The sequence below is a fragment of the Oncorhynchus mykiss genome, chromosome 18 (genome assembly GCF_013265735.2).
Source record: "Oncorhynchus mykiss isolate Arlee chromosome 18, USDA_OmykA_1.1, whole genome shotgun sequence".
In the NCBI taxonomy this organism is placed as follows: domain Eukaryota; kingdom Metazoa; phylum Chordata; class Actinopteri; order Salmoniformes; family Salmonidae; genus Oncorhynchus; species Oncorhynchus mykiss.
The window spans coordinates 8865542-8888138 of record NC_048582.1 but is presented as its reverse complement, the minus strand read 5'-3'; the positions used below and the strand labels follow the sequence as shown (position 1 = coordinate 8888138).

At 48.9% G+C, this 22597-nt stretch overlaps 1 protein-coding gene across 1 annotated transcript in view; it reads left to right on the top strand.

Moving 5' to 3' along the window:
• LOC110495390 (kinesin heavy chain) overlaps window positions 1–17038 on the top strand; it is a 36505-nt gene extending 19467 nt beyond the window's left edge. Inside the window, exons 11-25 of the mRNA XM_036951665.1 lie at window positions 1223–1371; window positions 4173–4354; window positions 4607–4675; window positions 6630–6716; window positions 7715–7834; window positions 8207–8353; window positions 8608–8805; window positions 9008–9125; window positions 9222–9298; window positions 9426–9535; window positions 10823–10985; window positions 11482–11553; window positions 12182–12286; window positions 14530–14746; window positions 14848–17038. Coding sequence (XP_036807560.1) covers window positions 1223–1371; window positions 4173–4354; window positions 4607–4675; window positions 6630–6716; window positions 7715–7834; window positions 8207–8353; window positions 8608–8805; window positions 9008–9125; window positions 9222–9298; window positions 9426–9535; window positions 10823–10985; window positions 11482–11553; window positions 12182–12286; window positions 14530–14746; window positions 14848–14945 — 1912 coding nt within the window. The 3' untranslated portion in view covers window positions 14946–17038. The remainder of the gene's footprint in view (window positions 1–1222; window positions 1372–4172; window positions 4355–4606; window positions 4676–6629; window positions 6717–7714; window positions 7835–8206; window positions 8354–8607; window positions 8806–9007; window positions 9126–9221; window positions 9299–9425; window positions 9536–10822; window positions 10986–11481; window positions 11554–12181; window positions 12287–14529; window positions 14747–14847) is intronic.
• The last annotated feature ends 5559 nt before the right edge of the window (window positions 17039–22597 follow it).

Sequence of the window (22597 nt, the reverse complement as noted above, 5' to 3'; positions counted from 1 at the left end):
GGCATGGTGTGGTGTGGCATGGTGTGGCATGGTGTGGCGTGGTGTGGCATGGTGTGGTGCGGCATGGTGCGGTGTGGTGCGGCATGGTGTGGTGTGGTGCGGCATGGTGTGGTGTGGCGTGGCGTGGTGTGGCGTGGTGTGGCGTGGTGTGGCGTGGCGTGGTGTGGTGTGGCGTGGTGTGGTGTGGCGTGGTGTGGTGTGGCGTGGTGTGGTGTGGTGTGGTGTGGCGTGGTGTGGTGTGGCGTGGTGTGGTGTGGTGTGGCGTGGCGTGGTGTGGTGCGGCATGGTGTGGTGCGGCATGGTGTGGTGTGGCGTGGCGTGGTGTGGCGTGGTGTGGCGTGGTGTGGCGTGGTGTGGCATGGTGTGGTGCGGCATGGTGTGGTGTGGCGTGGCGTGGTGTGGCGTGGTGTGGCGTGGTGTGGCGTGGTGTGGTGCGGCATGGTGTGGTGCGGCATGGTGTGGTGCGGCATGGTGCGGTGTGGCGTGGCGTGGTGTGGTGTGGTGCGGCATGGTGTGGTGCGGCATGGTGTGGTGCGGCATGGTGCGGTGTGGCGTGGTGTGGTGTGGTGTGGTGCGGCATGGTGTGGTGCGGCATGGTGTGGTGCGGCATGGTGCGGTGTGGCGTGGCGTGGTGTGGCATGGTGCGGTGTGGCGTGGTGCGGCATGGTGTGGTGCGGCATGGTGCGGTGTGGCGTGGTGCGGCATGGTGTGGTGTGGCATCGTGCGGTGTGGCGTGGTGCGGCATGGTGTGGTGCGGCATGGTGTGGTGCGGCATGGTGTGGTGTGGCATGGTGCGCTCCACTGCACTGTCTGCACCCATGTGACCACCACTGCTGTCTGTGATAGGAGGCTGAGAGGAGTTGGACTTTACACATCATTGTACGGTCTAAAGTACCCAGCAGGGCTAATTAGTCCCCGGTCATCTTCACAGGGGACAACCTCCTGCAATAGATCTCAGACCAGTTCAAATATGGAGCTATCTGCCTCCCTGCTTCTTATTGGATCACCTCCTCCAGTTGTGTTGATTCAATGTTTATCCATCTGTTCCTGTTCTGACAGAAAAATATTCCTTGGAGAAAAAAGTGATGAGTAAATGAGGCCACAATGTCCTTTAGTGGATGAATTACAGCCCATTAGCCATGTCAAAGTAGTGCACTGCTGTATAGGGAATAGGGTGTGATTAGATATAGGGATCTGAGTGTCTGTCCCACCCTCCACACAGAGCCAAGACCATCAAGAACACCGTGTCTGTGAACCTGGAGCTGACTGCTGAGGAGTGGAAGAACAAGTACAACAAGGAGAAAGACAAGAACAAGAGTCTGAAGAACGTTATCCACAGGCTGGAGATGGAACTCAACCGCTGGAGGAACGGTGAGGGAGGGGGGGGAGGGAGGGAGATGAGGAGGGAGGGAGGGAGATGGGGAGGGAGGGAGGGAGGGAGATGGAGCTCAACCGCTGGAGGAACGGTGAGGGAGGAGGGAGGGAGGGAGATGAGGAGGGAGGGAGGGAGATGGGGAGGGAGGGAGATGGAACTCAACCGCTGGAGGAACGGTGAGGGAGATGGGGAGGGAGATGAGGAGGGAGGGAGATGGGGAGGTAGGGAGGGAGATGGAGCTCAACCGCTGGAGGAACGGTGAGGGAGGAGGGAGGGAGATGGGGAGGGAGGGAGATGGGGAGGGAGGGAGGGAGATGGAGCTCAACCGCTGGAGGAATGGTGAGGGAGGAGGGAGGGAGATGAGGAGGGAGGGAGATGGGGAGGGAGGGAGGGAGAGAGATGGAGCTTAACTGCTGGAGGAACAGTGAGGGAGGAGGGTGGGAGATGAGGAGGGAGGGAGGGAGAGGGAGCTCAACCGCTGGAGGAACGGTGAGGGAGGAGGGAGGGAGATAGAGCTCAACCGCTGGAGGAACGGTGAGGAGGGAGGGAGATGAGGAGGGAGGGAGATGGAGCTCAACCGCTGGAGGAACGGTGAGGGAGGAGGGAGGGAGATAGAGCTCAACCGCTGGAGGAACGGTGAGGGAGGAAGGAGGGAGATGGAGCTCAACCGCTGGAGGAATGGTGAGGGAGGAGGGAGGGAGATGGGGAGGGAGATGGAGCTTAACTGCTGGAGGAAGGGTGAGGGAGGAGGGAGGGAGATGGAGCTCAACCGCTGGAGGAATGGTGAGGGAGGGAGATGGGGAGGAGGGAGGGAGATGGAGCTCAACCACTGGAGGAACGGTGAGAGAGGAGGGAGGGAGGGAGATGGAGCTCAACCGCTGGAGGAACAGTGAGGGAGGAGGGAGGGAGATGGAGCTCAACCGCTGGAGGAACGGTGAGGGAGGGAGATGGAGCTTAACCGCTGGAGGAACGGTGAGGGAGGAGGGAGATGGAGCTCAACTGCTGGAGGAACAGTGAGGGAGGAGGGAGGGAGAGAGGAGTCAGGGAGATAGGAGTCAGGGAGATGGGGAGGAGGGAGGGAGATGGGGAGGAGGGAGGGAGATGGAGCCCAACCACTAGAGGAACGGTGAGGGAGGAGGGAGGGAGATGGGGAGGAGGGAGGGAGATGGGGAGGGAGATGGAGCTCAACCGTTGGAGGAACAGTGAGGGAGGAGGGAGGGAGATGGAGCTCAACCACTGGAGGAACGGTGAGGGAGGGAGATGGAGCTCAACCGCTGGAGGAACAGTGAGGGAGGAGGGAGGGAGATGGAGCTCAACCGTTGGAGGAACAGTGAGGGAGGAGGGAGGGAGATGGAGCTCAACCACTGGAGGAACGGTGAGGGAAGGAGATGGAGCTCAACTGCTGGAGGAACAGTGAGGGAGGAGGGAGGGAGATGGAGCTCAACCGCTGGAGGAACAGTGAGGGAGGAGGGAGGGAGAGAGGAGTCAGGGAGATGGGGAGGAGGGAGGGAGATGGGGAGGAGGGAGGGAGATGGAGCCCAACCACTGGAGGAACGGTGAGGGAGGAGGGAGGGAGATGGGGAGGAGGGAGGGAGATGGAGCTCAACCGCTGGAGGAACAGTGAGGGAGGAGGGAGGGAGATGGAGCTCAACCGCTGGAGGAACGGTGATGGAGGGAGATGGAGCTTAACCGCTGGAGGAATGGTGAGGGAGGAGGGAGATAGAGCTCAACTGCTGGAGGAACAGTGAGGGAGGAGGGAGGGAGAGAGGAGTCAGGGAGATGGGGAGGAGGGAGGGAGATGGAGCCCAACCACTGGAGGAACGGTGAGGGAGGAGGGAGGGAGATGGGGAGGAGGGAGGGAGATGGAGCTCAACCGCTGGAGGAACAGTGAGGGAGGAGGGAGGGAGATGGAGCTCAACCGCTGGAGGAACGGTGAGGGAGGGAGATGGAGCTTAACCGCTGGAGGAATGGTGAGGGAGGAGGGAGATGGAGCTCAACTGCTGGAGGAACAGTGAGGGAGGAGGGAGGGAGAGAGGAGTCAGGGAGATGGGGAGGAGGGAGGGAGATGGGGAGGAGGGAGGGAGATGGAGCCCAACCACTGGAGGAACGGTGAGGGAGGAGGGAGGGAGATGGGGAGGAGGGAGGGAGATGGAGCTCAACCGTTGGAGGAACAGTGAGGGAGGAGGGAGGGAGATGGAGCTTAACCGCTGGAGGAATGGTGAGGGAGGAGGGAGGGAGATGGAGCCCAACCGCTGGAGGAATGGTGAGGGAGGAGGGAGGGAGATGGAGCTCAACCGCTGGAGGAATGGTGAGGGAGATGGGGAGGGAGGGAGATGGAGCTTAACCGCTGGAGGAATGGTGAGGGAGATGGGGAGGGAGGGAGATGGGGAGTGAGGGGTGGGCAGAGGAGGAGATGGCGGGGAGGAGGGAGGGAGATGGAGCTTAACCGCTGGAGGAATGGTGAGGGAGATGGGGAGGGAGGGAGGGAGATGGGGAGTGAGGGGTGGGCAGAGGAGGAGATGGCGGGGAGAGTGGGGGAGGGAGAGAGGGAGGGAGTGAGACAGAGAGGGAGGGAGAGGGAGGAGGGCGAGAGAGGGAGCAGGGGTAGGGAGGGAGAGATTGAGGAGGGAGGGAGTGGGGAGGGAGGGAGGGCAGAGAGAGAGAGAAATGATTGAAACTCCTTCATATGAAATCGACAGAGCCACACTGAGTTGGACATGAGTTAGTGTTCCAATGGTAGATATTGAGTGAATGAGTGCACAGTTCAAGGTAGAGAATCTGTTTGTCCCCGTCTCAGGTGAGAACGTCCCTGAGGAGGAGCAGCTGAGTGCTAAGGAGCAGAAGCACCTGGAGCCGTGTGACAACACTCCCATCATAGATAACATGGCTCCAGCTAACGGACTGGTTCTGGTCTCCACCGAGGAGAAGAGCAAGTATGAGGAGGACATCAGCAATCTGTACAAACAACTGGACGACAAGGTCAACAAGGGAAATCTCACCAGACTAGATTAGAGAACTGAGTCAAATCATTTTGAAGGGTACAAACTCAACGTACATAAAGAATAACAGACATTAAAACACAGTGTAAATGACAAAAATACATCAACATTAAACGGTAGACTAGATTGGGCAGGAACAGGAAGGGGTTGGATTTTTTACAGACAAATCAATGTTTCCAATTCTATTCTAACTGAAATGTAAATCGCTGCTTGTTTTGTTTGTGTCACCCAGGATGATGAGATCAACCAGCAGAGCCAGCTGGCTGAGAAACTCAAGGAACAGATGTTAGACCAGGATGAGGTGACCAATCATGAACAACCCTCTTTTCTCATGTTAAAGGAGAATGTCACTCAACAACTATATTTTGGTATTGTTTCTCATTAGTCCACTGTTGATACAGTCTGTCAGTCCAAAATGTTCTGCATGTAAGCAGTCAATGCCATACAACTCTCCTTCCGTGGCCTCCAATTGCTCTTAAATACAAGCAAAACTAAATACATGCTCTTCAACCGATCGCTGCCTGCACCCGCCCGCCCGTCCAGCATCACTACTCTGGACGGCTCTGACTTAGAATATGTGGACAACTACAAATACCTAGGTGTCTGGTTAGACTGTAAACTCTCCTTCCAGACTCATATCAAACATCTCCAATCCAAAGTTAAATCTAGAATTGGCTTCCGATTTCGCAACAAAGCATCCTTCACTCATGCTGCCAAACATACCATTGTAAAACTGACCATCCTACCGATCCTCGACTTCGGCGATGTCATTTACAAAATAGCCTCCAATACCCTTCTCAATAAATTGGATGCAGTCTATCACAGTGCCATCCGTTTTGTCACCAAAGCCCCATATAATACCCACCACTGCGACCTGTATGCTCTCGTTGGCTGGCCCTCGCTTCATACTCGTCGCCAAACCCACTGGCTACAGGTCATCTACAAGACCCTTCTAGGTAAAGTCCCCCCTTATCTCAGCTCGCTGGTCACCATAGCAGCACCCACCTGTAGCACGTGCTCCAGCAGGTATATCTCTCTGGTCACCCCCAAAACCAATTCTTCCTTTGGCCGCCTCTCCTTCCAGTTCTCTGCTGCCAATGACTGGAACGAACTACAAACATCTCTAAAACTGGAAACACTTATCTCCCTCACTAGCTTTAAGCACCAGCTGTCAGAGCAGCTCACAGATTACTGCACCTGTACATAGCCCATCTATAATTTAGCCCAAACAACTACCTCTCCCCCTACTGTGTTTATGTATTTATTTTGCTCCTTTGCACCCCATTATTTATATTTCTATTTTGCACATTCTTCCACTGCAGATCTACCATTCCAGTGTTTTACTTGCTATATTGTATTTACTTTGCCACCATGGCCTTTTTTGCCTTTACCTCCCTTCTCACCTCATTTGCTCACATCGTATATAGACTTGTTTATACTGTATTATTGACTGTATGTTTGTTTTACTCCATGTGTAACTCTGTGTCGTTGTATGTGTCGAACTGCTTTGCTTTATCTTGGCCAGGTCGCAATTGTAAATGAGAACTTGTTCTCAACTTGCCTACCTGGTTAAATAAAGGTGAAATAAATCAATTTTAAAATGTTAAAAAGTCAAGTTGTCAAGATATTGGACGTTTTGAGTCACCTGATGCATTTTGCTTCTTCGTCATGATGTGGCTGGAGACACTGTTCTTCTTAAAAGTCCAATGTCTTGATGATGCTTTCAGATGGATGATCTACATCTAAGGGGGATTCAACCATGTTAAATGGTGTGCATTTGCCTGTGTGTGTCCCTTTGTGTGTCCCTGTGTGTGTCCCTTTGTGTGTCCCTGTGTGTGTCCCTGTGTGTGTCCCTGTGTGTCTCCCTGTGTGTCTCCCTGTGTGTGTCCCTGTGTGTGTCCCTGTGTGTCTCCCTGTGTGTCTCCCTGTGTGTGTCCCTGTCTGTGTCCCTTTGTGTATGTGTGTCCCTGTGTGTGTCCCTGTGTGTATGTGTGTCCCTGTGTGTCTCCCTGTGTGTCTCCCTGTGTGTGTCCCTGTCTGTGTCCCTGTGTGTATGTGTGTCCCTGTGTGTGTCCCTTTGTGTATGTGTGTCCCTGTGTGTGTCCCTGTGTGTATGTGTGTCCCTGTGTGTGTCCCTTTGTGTATGTGTGTCCCTGTGTGTGTCCCTGTGTGTATGTGTCTCCATGTGTTTGTCCATGTGTGTATGTGTGTCCCTGTGTGTGTCTCTGTGTGCCCCCGTGTGGGTCTCTCCTCAGCTGCTGGCGTCGACGAGAAGGGACTATGAGAAGATCCATGAGGATCTGTCTCGTCTGCAGACGGAGAACGAGGCTGCCAAGGAGGAGGTGAAGGAGAATATTCTGGATGAATCCATGTTATTCCAGAATTCTAAATGAGCCCATTAAATCAAATTGTATTTGTCACATGCGCCGAATACAGCAGGTGTAGATCTTACCGTGAAATGCTGAATACAGCAGGTGTAGATCTTACAGTGAAATGCTTACTTACGAGCCCCTAACCGACAGTGCAGTTTCAAAAAATACGGATAAGAATAAGAGTTAAAAGTAACAAGTAATTAAAGAGGAGCAGTAAAAAATAACAATATATGCAGGGGGGTACCGGTTAGTTGAGGTAGTATGTACAGAGTTAATGTGGAGGCTATATACAGGGTATTACGGTACAGAGTTAATGTGGAGGCTATATACAGGGTATTACGGTACAGAGTCAATGTGGAGGCTATATACAGGGTATTACGGTACAGAGTCAATGTGCAGGGGCACCGGTTAGTTGAGGTAGTATGTACAGAGTTAATGTGGAGGCTATATACAGGGTATTACGGTACAGAGTTAATGTGGAGGCTATATACAGGGTATTACGGTACAGAGTCAATGTGCAGGGGCACCGGTTAGTTGAGGTAGTATGTACAGAGTTAATGTGGAGGCTATATACAGGGTATTACGGTACAGAGTCAATGTGCAGGGGCACCGGTTAGTTGAGGTAGTATGTACAGAGTTAATGTGGAGGCTATATACAGGGTATTATGGTACAGAGTCAATGTGCAGGGGCACCGGTTAGTTGAGGTAGTATGTACAGAGTTAATGTGGAGGCTATATACAGGGTATTACGGTACAGAGTTAATGTGGAGGCTATATACAGGGTATTACGGTACAGAGTCAATGTGCAGGGGCACCGGTTAGTTGAGGTAGTATGTACAGTTAATTAAAGTGACTCTGTATCGATGACAACAGAGAGTGGCAGTGGTGTGGAGAGGGGAGGGGGGAGATGTGAATAGTCTGGGTAGCCATTTGACTAGATGTTCATCATTATGTTCTTATGGCTCTAGGTGAAGGAGGTGCTGCAGGCGTTGGAGGAGCTGGCTGTGAACTACGACCAGAAGAGCCAGGAGGTGGAGGACAGGAGCCAGGCCAACCTACAGCTGCAGGAGGAGCTGCAGCAGAGGACTGTGGGTCTCTGGGCATGATGGGAGGGATAGAGGGGCCTAGAGCAGTTCAGCTTATTATGGGGTTTACTGCACCCTTAATGACATTTTATTCTGAGGTACCCCCTGATGTGTAGGTGATCCATATACCTATGTTCTAATGAGTCTTCCCAAGTGTCCCCTGTGGATAGATGAGGTACTAGAACCGTATAGAGGGTCCTTAATGACATTTTATTCTCAGGTACCCCCTGATGTGTGGGTGATCCATATACCTATGTTCTAATGAGTCTTCCCAAGTTTCCCCTGTGGATAGATGAGGTACTAGAACCGTACTATAGAGGGTCCTTAATGATGCGGTGAAGGACAACTGCCGTGTGACTGATGTGTGTTCCCCAGACGGTCCTGTTGTCAGTTCAGATGGAGCTGACCACGCTCCAGGAGCTCAGTGGACACCAGAAGAAGAGAGCCGCAGAGATCCTCCACCTGCTGCTCCGAGACCTCAGTGAGATAGGAGCCACCATGGGCACCAGCGACATCAAGGTGGTGAGGGGACCTACACAGCAGATACACATAGACACACACACACACCGAACCAAATACAAACAGACCCATTCACAACAGTCCTGTTAACTTAACGGGTTGTAACATCGTTGACCTGTGTAGCTAGCACACCTCTCCACAACATGAGTCAGAGTTGATGCTCTTTAGTTTCCTAACAGTATATCTTCCTCCTGGACTGTTCTAATCCTACTGTTCATCCCCCGGGCTTTATATGCAGTCTTCTGTTTCCTGTCTAGATGGCTGAGGGGAACGGTAACGGTGGAGTGATTGAGGAAGAGTTCACCATGACCCGTCTCTACATCAGTAAGATGAGGTCAGAGGTCAAGTCTCTGGTGAACCGCTCCAAGCAGCTGGAAAGCTCCCAGGGTGACACCTCACGCAAGATGGCCGCCAACGAGAAGGAGCTGGCTTCCTGTCAGCTGCTCATCTCCCAGGTAACAGAGGGACCAGGTTCATCGTGAAGCGTTCTAAAGGCCGATGCAGAAATGCACTTTCATTGTCCTACGTTGAGTCTCTGAATATCTTTTCACTCTCTGCTAAAGTCCTCCAAAACGGCCAAACAGGGCTGTGTTCAGTAGGTGTGACAACAGGGAAGGTTTTGAAGCGCTGACCCGGTGTTGGTGTGTTGTGCTGTAGCACCAGGCCAAGATCAAGTCCCTGACAGACTACATGCAGAACATGGAACAGAAGAAGAGACGGCTGGAGGAGAGTCAGGACGCTCTGACTGAGGAGCTGGCCAAGATGCACGCTCAGGGTGAGACGCACGACTCCCTCTACACATCCCCTCTATCCACACCACTGCTTCCTTTATAACATGCTTCACATTGTTGTTCACATTGTTGTTCCTCAGAGAAAATGCACGAGGTGTCAGTGGTGGACACGGAGAAGGAGCACGTCAGTAGTCTGGAGGGTGAAGAGGAGGTTAAGGTGATTAAACCTGGGTTTAAGACGTCCACAAGGTGGATCTGGAAGTAGGATGATTATTCTGTTGGAGAAACAGATTAAATTTACCCGTGTGTGTGTCCTCTGATCCGCCCTCCTGTCCATCCCGTAGAAGACTCTAGAACAGCAGATGGAGGCTCACAGAGAGGCCCACCAGAAGCAGCTGGCCCGACTCAGGGACGAGATCGATGTCAAACAGAGGACGCTGGATGAACTCACAGAGTGAGAAGCTATATATACCGTCCGGTGACTCTCTGTGTTTGACAACACTTTTCTAACTGCAACTCATAAAGGCTTCATAGGGCATTCATAAAGGCTTCATAGGGCATTCATAAAGGCTTCATAGGGCATTCATAAAGGCTTCAGGCTTCATAGGGCATTCATAAAGGCTTCATAGGACATTCATAAAGGCTTCAGGCTTTATAGGGCATTCATAAAGGCTTCATACGGCATTCATAAAGGCTTCATATGGCATTCATAAAGGCTTCATAGGGCATTCATAAAGGCTTCATAGGGCATTTATAAAGGCTTCATAGGGCATTCATAAAGGCTTCATAGGGCATTCATAAAGGCTTCATAGGGCATTCATAAAGGCTTCATAGGGCATTCCTAAAGGCTTAATAGGGCATTTATAAAGGCTTCATAGGGCATTCATAAAGGCTTCAGGCTTCATAGGGCATTCATAAAGGCTTCATAGGGCATTCATAAAGGCTTAATAGGGCATTCATAAAGGCTTCATAGGGCATTCATAAAGGCTTAATAGGGCATTTATAAAGGCTTGATAAGGCATTCATAAAGGCTTCACAAATTCTTTACAGGCTGTCATAATGCAGTACTAAATGAAAGGTCATTACATCTGAAGCATCTATATAGGCCTTATAAAGCTCCATAAAGCCTCTATAACTTAGTCTTTTCTCTCCTCCTTTTCACCCTCTCCCCAACCTCTCCTCTACCTCTCCCCTACCTCTCCTCTTCCTCTCCGCTACCTTTCCTCTACCTCTCCCCTACCTCTCCTCTTCGCTCTCCTCTTCCTCTCTGCTACCTCTCCTCTTCCTCTCCCCTACCTCTCCTCTTCCTCTCCGCTACCTCTCCTCTTCCTCTCCTCTACCTCTCCTCTACCTCTCCCCTACCTCTCCTCTACCTCTCCCCTACCTCTCTCCTACCTCTCCCCTACCTCTCCTCGTCCTCTCCCCTACCTCTCCTCTTCCTCTCCGCTACCTCTCCGCTACCTCTCCTCTTCCTCTCCGCTACCTCTCCTCTTCCTCTCCCCTACCTCTCCTTGACCTTTCCCCTACCTCTCCCCTACCTCTCTCCTACCTCTCTCCTACCTCTCCCCTACCTCTCCCCTACTTCTCTCCTACCTCTCCCCTACCTCTCCTCTACCTCTCCCCTACCTCTCCTCTACCTCTCCTCTACCTCTCCTCTTCCTCTCCCCTACCTATCCCCTACCTCTCCCCTACCTTTCCTCTACCTCTGCTCTCCCCCTCTCCTCCTCCGTGTCTCTCCCAGTCTGAACCAGGGCCTGATGCTGGAGCAGAGGAGGCTGATGTCTGACCATGAGAAGCTGAAGGTGGAGGAACAGGAGAAGGACATGAAGCTCCAGAAGCTGGTCATCTTCAACGAGCAGAGAGAGCAGGCCAGACAGGACCTCAAGGGACTGGAGGAGACTGTGGTACGTCAAGGCTCTGTGATTGACTGACTGACTGACTGACTGGCTGGCTGGCTGGCTGACTCGCTGGCTGGCTGACTCACTGACTGACTGACTGACTGACTGACTGACTGACTGACTGACTGACTGACTGACTGACTGACTGACTGACTCACTGACTGGCTGGCTGGCTGGCTGACTCACTGACTGGCTGGCTGGCTGGCTGACTCACTGACTGACTGGCTGACTGGCTGGCTGGCTGGCTGACTGGCTGGCTGACTCACTGACTGACTCACTGGCTGGCTGACTGACTGACTCACTGGCTGGCTGACTGACTGACTGACTCTGTCTGTCTGACTGGCTGGCTGGCTGACTGGCTGGCTGGCTGACTCACTGACTGGCTGGCTGACTATAACTCTTCACTTCCTAAGTCTTGCAGATAAACCAATACATCATATATGTCCATTTCAACGTTTCACACTGAGCACAAGTGTGTCTTCTCTCTGTTTTGTCTTGACAGGCCAAAGAGCTGCAGACTCTTCATAACCTACGCAGGCTCTTTGTTCAAGACCTCACAACACGCGTCAAGAAGGTAAGGAGGTATTCTCCCATGTAAGAGAGGCTGTGTATCAGAATGCCCCAACCTGTCTGCAGAATGTCAGAGATACTTGTCTGTAGTCTGTTGTCTTTCAGTGAGGACCTGTAGTCTGTAGTCTGCGCTCTGTAGTCTGTAGCCTGTAGTCTGTGCTCTGTAGTCTGTGCTTTGTGTTGACAGACTGACTGATGTTTCTCTTCTCTCCTGTTCTGTCCAGAGTGCAGAGGGCAGTAGTCTGTAGTCTGTATTGACTGTCTGTCTTCCCCCCTGTTATGTCCAGAGTGCAGAGGGCAGTAGTCTGTAGTCTGTATTGACTGTCTGTCTTCCCCCCTGTTATGTCCAGAGTGCAGAGGGCAGTAGTCTGTAGTCTGTATTGACTGTCTGTCTTCTCTCCTGTTCTGTCCAGAGTGCAGAGTGGGCAGTAGACTGTAGTCTGTATTGATTGTCTTCTCTCCTGTTATGTCCAGAGTGCAGAGTTGTCTGTAGTCTGTATTGATTGTCTTCTCTCCTGTTATGTCCAGAGTGCAGAGTTGGCAGTAGTCTGTAGTCTGTGCTCTGTAGTCTATAGTCTGTGCTTTGTGTTGACAGACTGATGGATGTTTCTCTTCTCTCCTGTTGTGTCCAGAGTGCAGAGCTGGACTGTGAGGATGGAGTGGGCAGTGCCGCCCAGAAACAGAAGATCTCCTTCCTGGAGAATAACCTGGAGCAACTCACTAAAGTCCACAAGCAGGTACTGTACTGGGACATTATTAAGCAGGTACTGGGACATTATTAAGCAGGTACTGTACTGGGACATTATTAAGCAGATACTGGGACATTATTAAGCAGGTACTGTATTGGGACATTATTAAGCAGGTACTGCACTGGGACATTATTAAGCAGGTACTGCACTGGGACATTATTAAGCAGGTACTGTACTGGGACATTATTAAGCAGGTACTGTACTGGGACATTATTAAGCAGGTACTGGGACATTATTAAGCAGGTTCTGCACTGGGAAATTATTAAGCAGGTACTGTACTGGGACATTATTAAGCAGGTACTGTACTGGGACATTATTAAGCAGGTACTGTACTGGGACATTATTAAGAAGGTACTGCACTGGGATATTATTAAGCAGGTACTGCACTGGGACATTATTAAGCAGGTACTGCACTGGGACATTATTAAGCAGGTACTGCACTGGGACATTATTAAGCAGGTACTGCACTGGGACATTATTAAGCAGGTACTGCACTGGGACATTATTAAGCAGGTACTGTACTGAGACATTATTAAGCAGGTACTGCACTGGGACATTATTAAGCAGGTACTGTACTGAGACATTATTAAGCAGGTACTGTACTGGGACATTATTAAGCAGGTACTGTACTGGGACATTATTAAGCAGGTACTGCACTGGGACATTATTAAGCAGGTACTGTACTGGAACATTATTAAGCAGGTACTGCACTGGGACATTATTAAGCAGGTACTGTACTGGGACATTATTAAGCAGGTACTGCACTGGGACATTATTAAGCAGGTACTGTACTGGGACATTATTAAGCAGGTTCTGCACTGGGAAATTATTAAGCAGGTACTGTACTGGGACATTATTAAGCAGGTACTGTACTGGGACATTATTAAGCAGGTACTGTACTGGGACATTATTAAGAAGGTACTGGGACATTATTAAGCAGGTACTGTACTGGGACATTATTAAGCAGGTACTGCACTGGGACATTATTAAGCAGGTACTGCACTGGGACATTATTAAGCAGGTACTGCACTGGGACATTATTAAGCAGGTACTGCACTGGGACATTATTAAGCAGGTACTGCACTGGGACATTATTAAGCAGGTACTGTACTGGGACATTATTAAGCAGGTACTGCACTGGGACATTATTAAGCAGGTACTGCACTGGGACATTATTAAGCAGGTACTGCACTGGGACATTATTAAGCAGGTACTGCACTGGGACATTATTAAGCAGGTACTGTACTGAGACATTATTAAGCAGGTACTGTACTGGGACATTATTAAGCAGGTACTGCACTGGGACATTATTAAGCAGGTACTGCACTGGGACATTATTAAGCAGGTACTGTACTGAGACATTATTAAGCAGGTACTGTACTGGGACATTATTAAGCAGGTACTGCACTGGGACATTATTAAGCAGGTACTGTACTGGGACATTATTAAGCAGGTACTGCACTGGGACATTATTAAGCAGGTACTGGGACATTATTAAGCAGGTACTGTACTGGGACATTATTAAGCAGGTACTGCACTGGGACATTATTAAGCAGGTACTGTACTGAGACATTATTAAGCAGGTACTGTACTGGGACATTATTAAGCAGGTACTGCACTGGGACATTATTAAGCAGGTACTGCACTGTGACATTATTAAGCAGGTACTGCACTGTGACATTATTAAGCAGGTACTGCACTTGGACATTATTAAGCAGGGACTGTACTGGGACATTATTAAGCAGGTACTGCACTTGGACATTATTAAGCAGGGACTGTACTGGGACATTATTAAGCAGGTACTGCACTTGGACATTATTAAGCAGGGACTGCACTGGGACATCTTTGCAGGTGGAGAAAATGTATCGTCTGATTGTTTGATTTGTTCAAGATGATAAATACATTTGATTGATTTGTTAACATTCCTGCCCCCTTCTGGCAGTGATAACGCGGACCTGCGCTGCAAGCTTTGTAAGCTGACCCTCATATCTCTGTTTCTCTCCCTCCCTGTCTCCCCCCTTTCCCTCCCTCCCTCCCTCCCTCCCTCCCTCCCTCCCTCCCTCCCTCCCTCCCTCCCTCCCTCCCTCCCTGTATCCCCCCTCTCCCTCCCTGTCTCCCCCCCTCCCTCCCTGTGTCCCCTCCCTCCCTCCCTCCCTGTGTCCCCCCTCTCCCTCCCTGTCTCCCCCCCTCCCTGCCTCCCTCTCTCCCTGTGTCCCCCCTCTCCCTCCCAGTTGGTGCGTGACAACGCGGACCTGCGCTGCGAGCTTCCCAAGCTGGAGAAGCGTCTGCGGGCCACGGCCGAGCGGGTCAAGGCCCTGGAGAATGCCCTGAAGGATGCCAAGGAGAACGCTATGAGGGACAGGAAACGCTACCAGCTAGAGGTGGACCGCATCAAGGAGGTCGTCAGGGCCAAGAACATGGCCAGGAGAGGAAACTCCGCTCAGATCGGTAAGGATGGAGGGAGGGAGGGAGGGAGAAGAGGGTGGGTTGGTGGAGTGTGTGGGGGTGGCAGTGTGTGTTTGTATTGATGACTATGTTCTGTCTTCCAGCTAAGCCCATCCGGCCAGGCCAACACCCCCTATCTTCCCCTACAGTAATCAGAGGAGGAGGCCTCTACAGCCACAGCTACAACCTCAGCACCAAGTAACCATGCAGAATCTAGACCCTGAGTCACGAGTGCATGTGTGGTAGGTACAGACTGTCCCATTCCCAGTACCCCTCTGCCCTCATCCTATTGTCCTTCCTCTGGGTCTAGGAGTAAGACCCCTCTGCCCTCATCCTCCTGTGCTTCCTCTGGGTCTAGGAGTAAGACCCCTCTGCCCTCATCCTCCTGTCCTTCCTCTGGGTCTAGGAGTAAGACCCCTCTGCCCTCATCCTCCTGTGCTTCCTCTGGGTCTAGGAGTAAGACCCCTCTGCCCTCATCCTCTCCTGTCCTTCCTCTGGGTCTAGGAGTAAGACCCCTCTGTCCTCATCCTCCTGTCCTTCCTCTGGGTCTAGGAGTAAGACCCCTCTGCCCTCATCCTCCTGTCCTTCCTCTGGGTCTAGGAGTAAGACCCCTCTGCCCCCATCCTCCTGTCCTTCCTCTGGGTCTAGGAGTAAGACCCCTCTGCCCCCTTCCACTCTACTCTGTGTCTACTCTACATACCGTATGTCTCTCTCTTTTCCGTTGTTCATGTACATATATATTTAATTGTAGTGTTGTCTTGGAGGGGAAGCTGTGTGCTGATAGATGGTTACATGTATATAACAGAGAGTGATATGCCATCACTAAGAACCACGTTGTATAGCATATGACAGTCACAGTCGTGTAAACATGATCTTTACTTGTTGTTGAAGAATCCTTTGCTTTTCCGACCGCATTAGGAATGTATGACAGTTCACCTGAAGAAGTTCAAAGTTCAGACTGGAATGATCGCCCACCTGCACTGTGTTCTGCACCACATTCCTTTACTTCAGTTAGGATCAGCACGTTGTTTATGCTCTGTTGTATTGATAAGCATATTGATCATGGTTTACCTATGCTTTTAGGGACACTTTATTCTTAAAATAAGCTAAGTTAGAATGTAAATGTTTTAATTCACTTACAAAACAAGCTGTGCTCTATTTAAGCAATAAGGCCCGAGGGGGTGTGGTATAGGGCCAATATACCACGGCTAAGGGCTGTTCTAAGGCACGACGCAACGTGGAGTGCCTGGACACAGCCCTTAGCCGTGGTATATTGGCAGTATATCACAAACCCCCAAGGTGCCTTATTGCTATTATAAACTGGTTACCAATGTAATTAGAGCAGTAAAAATAAATGTTTTGTCATACCCATGGTATACGGTCTGATATACCACGACTGTCAGCCAATCAGCATTCAGGGCTCGAACCATCCAGTTTTTAATTTCAATTATGCAACTGATTGTAATGACCACTGCGTTGAGACCCAAAAAAATTCCCAATGTTACCAAGAGCCTCAAATTGTGAGGTAGATTTCAATATCCACCATTAGAGGGCAGTGTTTGACAGCTTAGTGCACTGCACTGTATCCATACTAGGCTAATGCAGTGATGCTGATCAGCCAATCAGAGATGTTCATGCAGTGATCCTGGGGAACAGTGCAATACACTCTATATCCAAAACACTAACAGAAAGAGAAATTGGTATAAAAAAAAAGTTATGTAAACTTTCTACTTACAATGTGGCTCCAATTGTTTTCGTTATTTATCACCGAACTTGCCTCTCACCACTTGCCAAACTGTCATTGTAAATAAACATGTCTAGGTAACTGACTCGCCTAATATAAACTCATTTTAAGTAAAAGTCATGTAAATAAATGTCACCAGGAAGTGAATTATGTTTAATCTGAATGGAGATCCATTCCCCAAGTATGTGTTGATCATTTCTGTCATGCTTTTAATTCGATGATCTCAGAGCATGATTTGGATATATGTACACAAGGTTCTAGACGTGTGTTCCATTTGTAAACGGTTACATTGTTGCCGTTCTCACCGCCAGGCCTATAGCTCTGCTCCCCGTAGTACGGCTGTGGGGGGTTGTAAGACGTTCCCTCAATGAAGGAACAGCACCACAAGGAAAATTAGCTTTGAGATGTTGCTTTGAACTCTGCCTGTGATCTTATGGAGGCTCCAAATAAAAACAGGAATATGATTGATCCATGGAAATTCTAACTGCATGGTGTATAATTCATTTGAAATGTTTAAATCGAAGCGAATAAATAAAGATATTTAACATAAACTGTTTTGTTTTTATTGAAACTTCACTCAAGTTTTAAACAAGCTTCTTAATTTGTTGATGAAACATGACTGAATGATGTCGAGCTCTGATGTGTCCAGGAGTGGAACACCTGCTATCTAACAGAGGGTTGATAACAGTCACAGTTTCCTCTGTGTCTTCGTTGTTTCTCACACACAGCACGTCCACACAGCACGTCCACACAGCACGTCCACACAGGACGTCCACACAGCACGTCCACACAGCACGTCCACACAGCACGTCCACACAGCACGTCCACACAGCACGTCCACACAGCACGTCCACACAGCACGTCCACACAGCACGTCCACACAGCACGTCCACACAGCACGTCCACACAAGCAGTTCACCACAAAACTTCAGTCAAATCTACTCAGCATTGGAGGAGGTAAAGAAATGTCATGCTCTGAAAGTTCAACAGTGATGAAATCCAGAACTGAATTAAACACTGTATTCTGTTGTAGCCATATGAAATCCAGAACTGAATTAAACACTGTATTCTGTTGTAGCCATATGAAATCCAGAACTTAATTAAACACTGTATTCTGTTGTAGCCATATGAAATCCAGAACTTAATTAAACACTGTATTCTGTTGTAGCCATATGAAATCCAGAACTGAATTAAACACTGTATTCTGTTGTAGCCATATGAAATCCAGAACTGAATTAAACACTGTATTCTGTTGTAGCCATATGAAATCCAGACTGAATTAAACACTGTATTCTGTTGTAGCCATATGAAATCCAGAACTGAATTAAACACTGTATTCTGTTGTAGCCATATGAAATCCAGAACTGAATTAAACACTATATTCTGTTGTAGCCATATGAAATCCAGAACTGAATTAAACACTGTATTCTGTTGTAGCCATATGAAATCCAGAACTGAATTAAACACTGTATTCTGTTGTAGCCATATGAAATCCAGAACTGAATTAAACACTGTATTCTGTTGTAACCATATGAAATCCAGAACTGAATTAAACACTGTATTCTGTTGTAGCCATATGAAATCCAGGCTCTGCTCTGTATTGTACCGCTCATTGGTCCGTAGAGAACATCTAACCCCGACACACCTGCACAGGTTACTTGTATCTTAATTAATCATTTACTAATAGCTCTGGATTTAAATCCCTCTCCTATCTTCATCTTCAGGTCTACAGACAGTCAGTGGTGTGAATAGACCAATGTGTTGTCCGATGAGTATGAATGACTGATCTGTTCATAACAGACTACCTGATCTGTTCATAACAGACTACTAACTGACTGATCTGTTCATAACAGACTACTAACTGACTGATCTGTTCTTAACAAACTGACTGATCTGTTCATAACAGACTAACTGACTGATCTGTTCATAACAGACTAACTGACTGATCTGTTCATAACAGACTAACTGACTGATCTGTTCATAACAGACTACTAACTGACTGATCTGTTCTTAACAAACTGACTGATCTGTTCATAACAGACTACTAACTGATCTATTCATAAGACTAAATTATTGCAAGTTTATAAACACAATATTTTCAAAATGTGGACAACAGCAATGCATCATGTTTTATTGTCTATTCATCATTGCAAGATCCATGTTAATCAGTGTCTATGATTGCCGTGTGGGTATTACTAAAAACCTTGTATGAATTGGTTTTGAACCGACTCAGTCCATTCATCAGTCAATGTGTTGTCAATGTGTTGTGTACTAAGTGGGTTGGTTCAGAGGGTCTGTTTGTTGAACCAGAGATGTATGGGATGTGTTTGGATTTCTCTGACTGTGTTTTTCAGTTGACTTTCCCATGCACTGTGTCACCCCGTCCTAGCATTTCAGTAACCTGAGTATAAGTCAGACAACACATTGGGCAACTGTTCCCCATTCCTGTCAATATTGCCTGTGTCACTACTTTAAAGACTTCTAAACAACGTTGTGCAATAGTTGTTGTTCATCTTTTTGCTACTCTACTGAGTTCTAGAGTCCTGCAGGCTGATTGACTTAGAAGCTGTGTGGACATTTTCTTAGCTTTAAAAAGCAGCAAGTCATATCATTGATTCAAAGGAACATTGGGCATCTTGTGTGCTTTCGTGCAAAGCGTTGAGTTGTTCCAGACACATACAGATTAGATGCAGCCAGAATCTTCCACATTACCTCTCTGTTCCACATGTGACATATGACAGACCTTGTTTCTGTCCTAGGTTATTTAGAGACCCACTTTAACTGATGACACATCCCTTTAAAGTTTAGACGAAGTCTGTAGCCGTAGAAGGATGTCAGTGCCTTCAGGGAACGTGTGTGTCATGCTGTGACATGGATTAATAAAGATGGACTAGGCCGTCACTACTGCACCAAATGTCCAGAGCTTACCAGAGACATGACAGCTGGAACACAAACAGACATCGTCGCCTACTGTTGGCGTCCCAAGAGACGTGTCGTGGTTGCTTCATTTCTTCATTCCAGGGGTGTGTTCTGCAAGGTGCTGTTGACAGGGGTGTGTTCTGCAAGGTTCTGTTGACGGGTGTGTTCTGCAAGGTTCTGTTGACGGGTGTGTTCTGCAAGGCGCTGTTGAAAGGCTTTACATGAGGAATCTCAATCTGTCGGGGTTGGTACGGTTCCTTCCTGTCTGGCTGGACATTTACTACTGAAATACCTCCATTTGTCAAGGGACTGTCAGTACAGCTGTCATCATGGGACTGTCAGTACAGCCATCATCATGGGACTGTCAGTACAGCTGTCATCATGGGACTGTCAGTACAGCCGTCATCATGGGACTGTCAGTACAGCCATCATCATGAGACTGTCAGTACAGCTGTCATCACGAGACTGTCAGTACAGCCATCATCATGAGACTGTCAGTACAGCTGTCATCACGAGACTGTCAGTACAGCCGTCATCAAGGGACTGTCAGTACAGCCGTCATCACGGGACTGTCAGTACAGCCGTCATCACGAGACTGTCAGTACAGCCGTCATCATGAGACTGTCAGTACAGCTGTCATCATGAGACTGTCAGTACAGCTGTCATCATGAGACTGTCAGTACAGCCGTCATCATGAGACTGTCAGTACAGCCGTCATCATGAGACTGTCAGTACAGCTGTCATCATGAGACTGTCAGTACAGCCGTCATCACGAGACTGTCAGTACAGCCGTCATCATGAGACTGTCAGTACAGCTGTCATCAAGGGACTGTCAGTACAGCCGTCATCATGAGACGGTCAGTACAGCCGTCATCATGAGACTGTCAGTACAGCCGTCATCATAAGACTGTCAGTACAGCCGTCAACATGGGACTGTCAGTACAGCCGTCATCATGAGACTGTCAGTACAGCCATCATCATGAGACTGTCAGTACAACCGTCATCATGAGACTGTCAGTACAACCGTCATCAACCCCATCCCCTGTGCTTCTCATGTCAGAGAGATTATCAGAGATATTTCAGGGATGACTAAAGGGCTTGTGTCATTGATCCTCCTTGGGAAACATATACAGTCCTCTATCTATATGACTGTATCATTGATCCTCCTTGGGAAACATATACAGTCCTCTATCTATATGACTGTATCATTGATCCTCCTTGGGAAACATATACAGTCCTCTGTCTATATGACTGGCTATATATCTTGTGCTGGGATTTTGAGTAGAAGTATCATCTGAAGCATAATACTAGTGTGGGGTTTTTCTGATATGCTTGTAGGACTATGAATGGGCCATCTAGCCGAGCATGCGCTTTTGAAACTGGTATCCTCTTCCATACTCATAAATATGTTCTCTGCTTACTGAATGTGCTGTCCCAGTGCTGAACAACCCTGGTAGTGTTATTATTGAATGTGCTGTCCCAGTGCTGAACAGCCCTGGTAGTGTTATTACTGAATGTGCTGTCCCAGTGCTGAACAACCCTGGTAGTGTTATTATTGAATGTGCTGTCCCAGTGCTGAACAGCCCTGGTAGTGTTATTACTGAATGTGCTGTCCCAGTGCTGAACAACCCTGGTAGTGTTATTATTGAATGTGCTGTCCCAGTGCTGAACAGCCCTGGTAGTGTTATTACTGAATGTGCTGTCCCAGTGCTGAACAACCCTGGTAGTGTTATTATTGAATGTGCTGTCCCAGTGCTGAACAGCCCTGGTAGTGTTATTACTGAATGTGCTGTCCCAGTGCTGAACAGCCCTGGTAGTGTTATTACTGAATGTGCTGTCCCAGTGCTGAACAGCCCTGGTAGTGTTATTACTGAATGTGCTGTCCCAGTGCTGAACAGCCCTGGTAGTGTTATTACTGAATGTGCTGTCCCAGTGCTGAACAGCCCTGGTAGTGTTATTACTGAATGTGCTGTCCCAGTGCTGAACAGCCCTGGTAGTGTTATTACTGAATGTGCTGTCCCAGTGCTGAACAACCTTGGTAGTGTTATTATTGAATGTGCTGTCCCAGTGCTGAACAGCCCTGGTAGTGTTATTACTGAATGTGCTGTCCCAGTGCTGAACAGCTCTGGTAGTGTTATTACTGAATGTGCTGTCCCAGTGCTGAACAACCCTGGTAGTGTTATTACTGAATGTGCTGTCCCAGTGCTGAACAGGCCTGGTAGTGTTATTACTGAATGTGCTGTCCCAGTGCTGAACAGCCCTGGTAGTGTTATTACTGAATGGGCTGTCCCAGTGCTGAACAGCCCTGGTAGTGTTATTACTGAATGGGCTGTCCCAGTGCTGAACAGCCCTGGTAGTGTTATTACTGAATGTGCTGTCCCAGTGCTGAACAGCCCTGGTAGTGTTATTACTGAATGGGCTGTCCCAGTGCTGAACAGCCCTGGTAGTGTTATTACTGAATGGGCTGTCCCAGTGCTGAACAGCCCTGGTAGTGTTATTACTGAATGTGCTGTCCCAGTGCTGAACAGCTCTGGTAGTGTTATTACTGAATGTGCTGTCCCAGTGCTGAACAACCCTGGTAGTGTTATTATTGAATGTGCTGTCCCAGTGCTGAACAGCCCTGGTAGTGTTATTACTGAATGGGCTGTCCCAGTGCTGAACAGCCCTCGTAGTGTTATTACTGAATGTGCTGTCCCAGTGCTGAACAGGCCTGGTAGTGTTATTACTGAATGTGCTGTCCCAGTGCTGAACAGCCCTCGTAGTGTTATTACTGAATGGGCTGTCCCAGTGCTAAATAGTATTATTCTGTGTTATGTGCATTCTGTCTATCTCTACATCTGTCTGGATTAACATTCCTCCAGAGGCCAGAGGTCAGTGCACTAATTGTTCATGTCGTAGAGGGATTCCAACACTTTCTTCTGTCTGTTTTACGGGCCGTTGGGGGCTCAGGAGTGATCAGCCCTGTTAAGCAGGCTAAGCAGGCGCCTCAAAGGCAGTCTTAACCCCTAAGTGCCCCCTAGCAAGACCAGCAGAGTTTAAGAGGAGGTAACTGACACATCATGTGGGCAGAGGTTGAAAAACAAGCTTCACTTTCAATCTGAAAGTTATATTTCATATTGACATGACTTTCATATTCTTTTATTATTTTGTCATTTGGGCTCCCGAGTGGCGCAGCGGTCTAAGGCACTGCA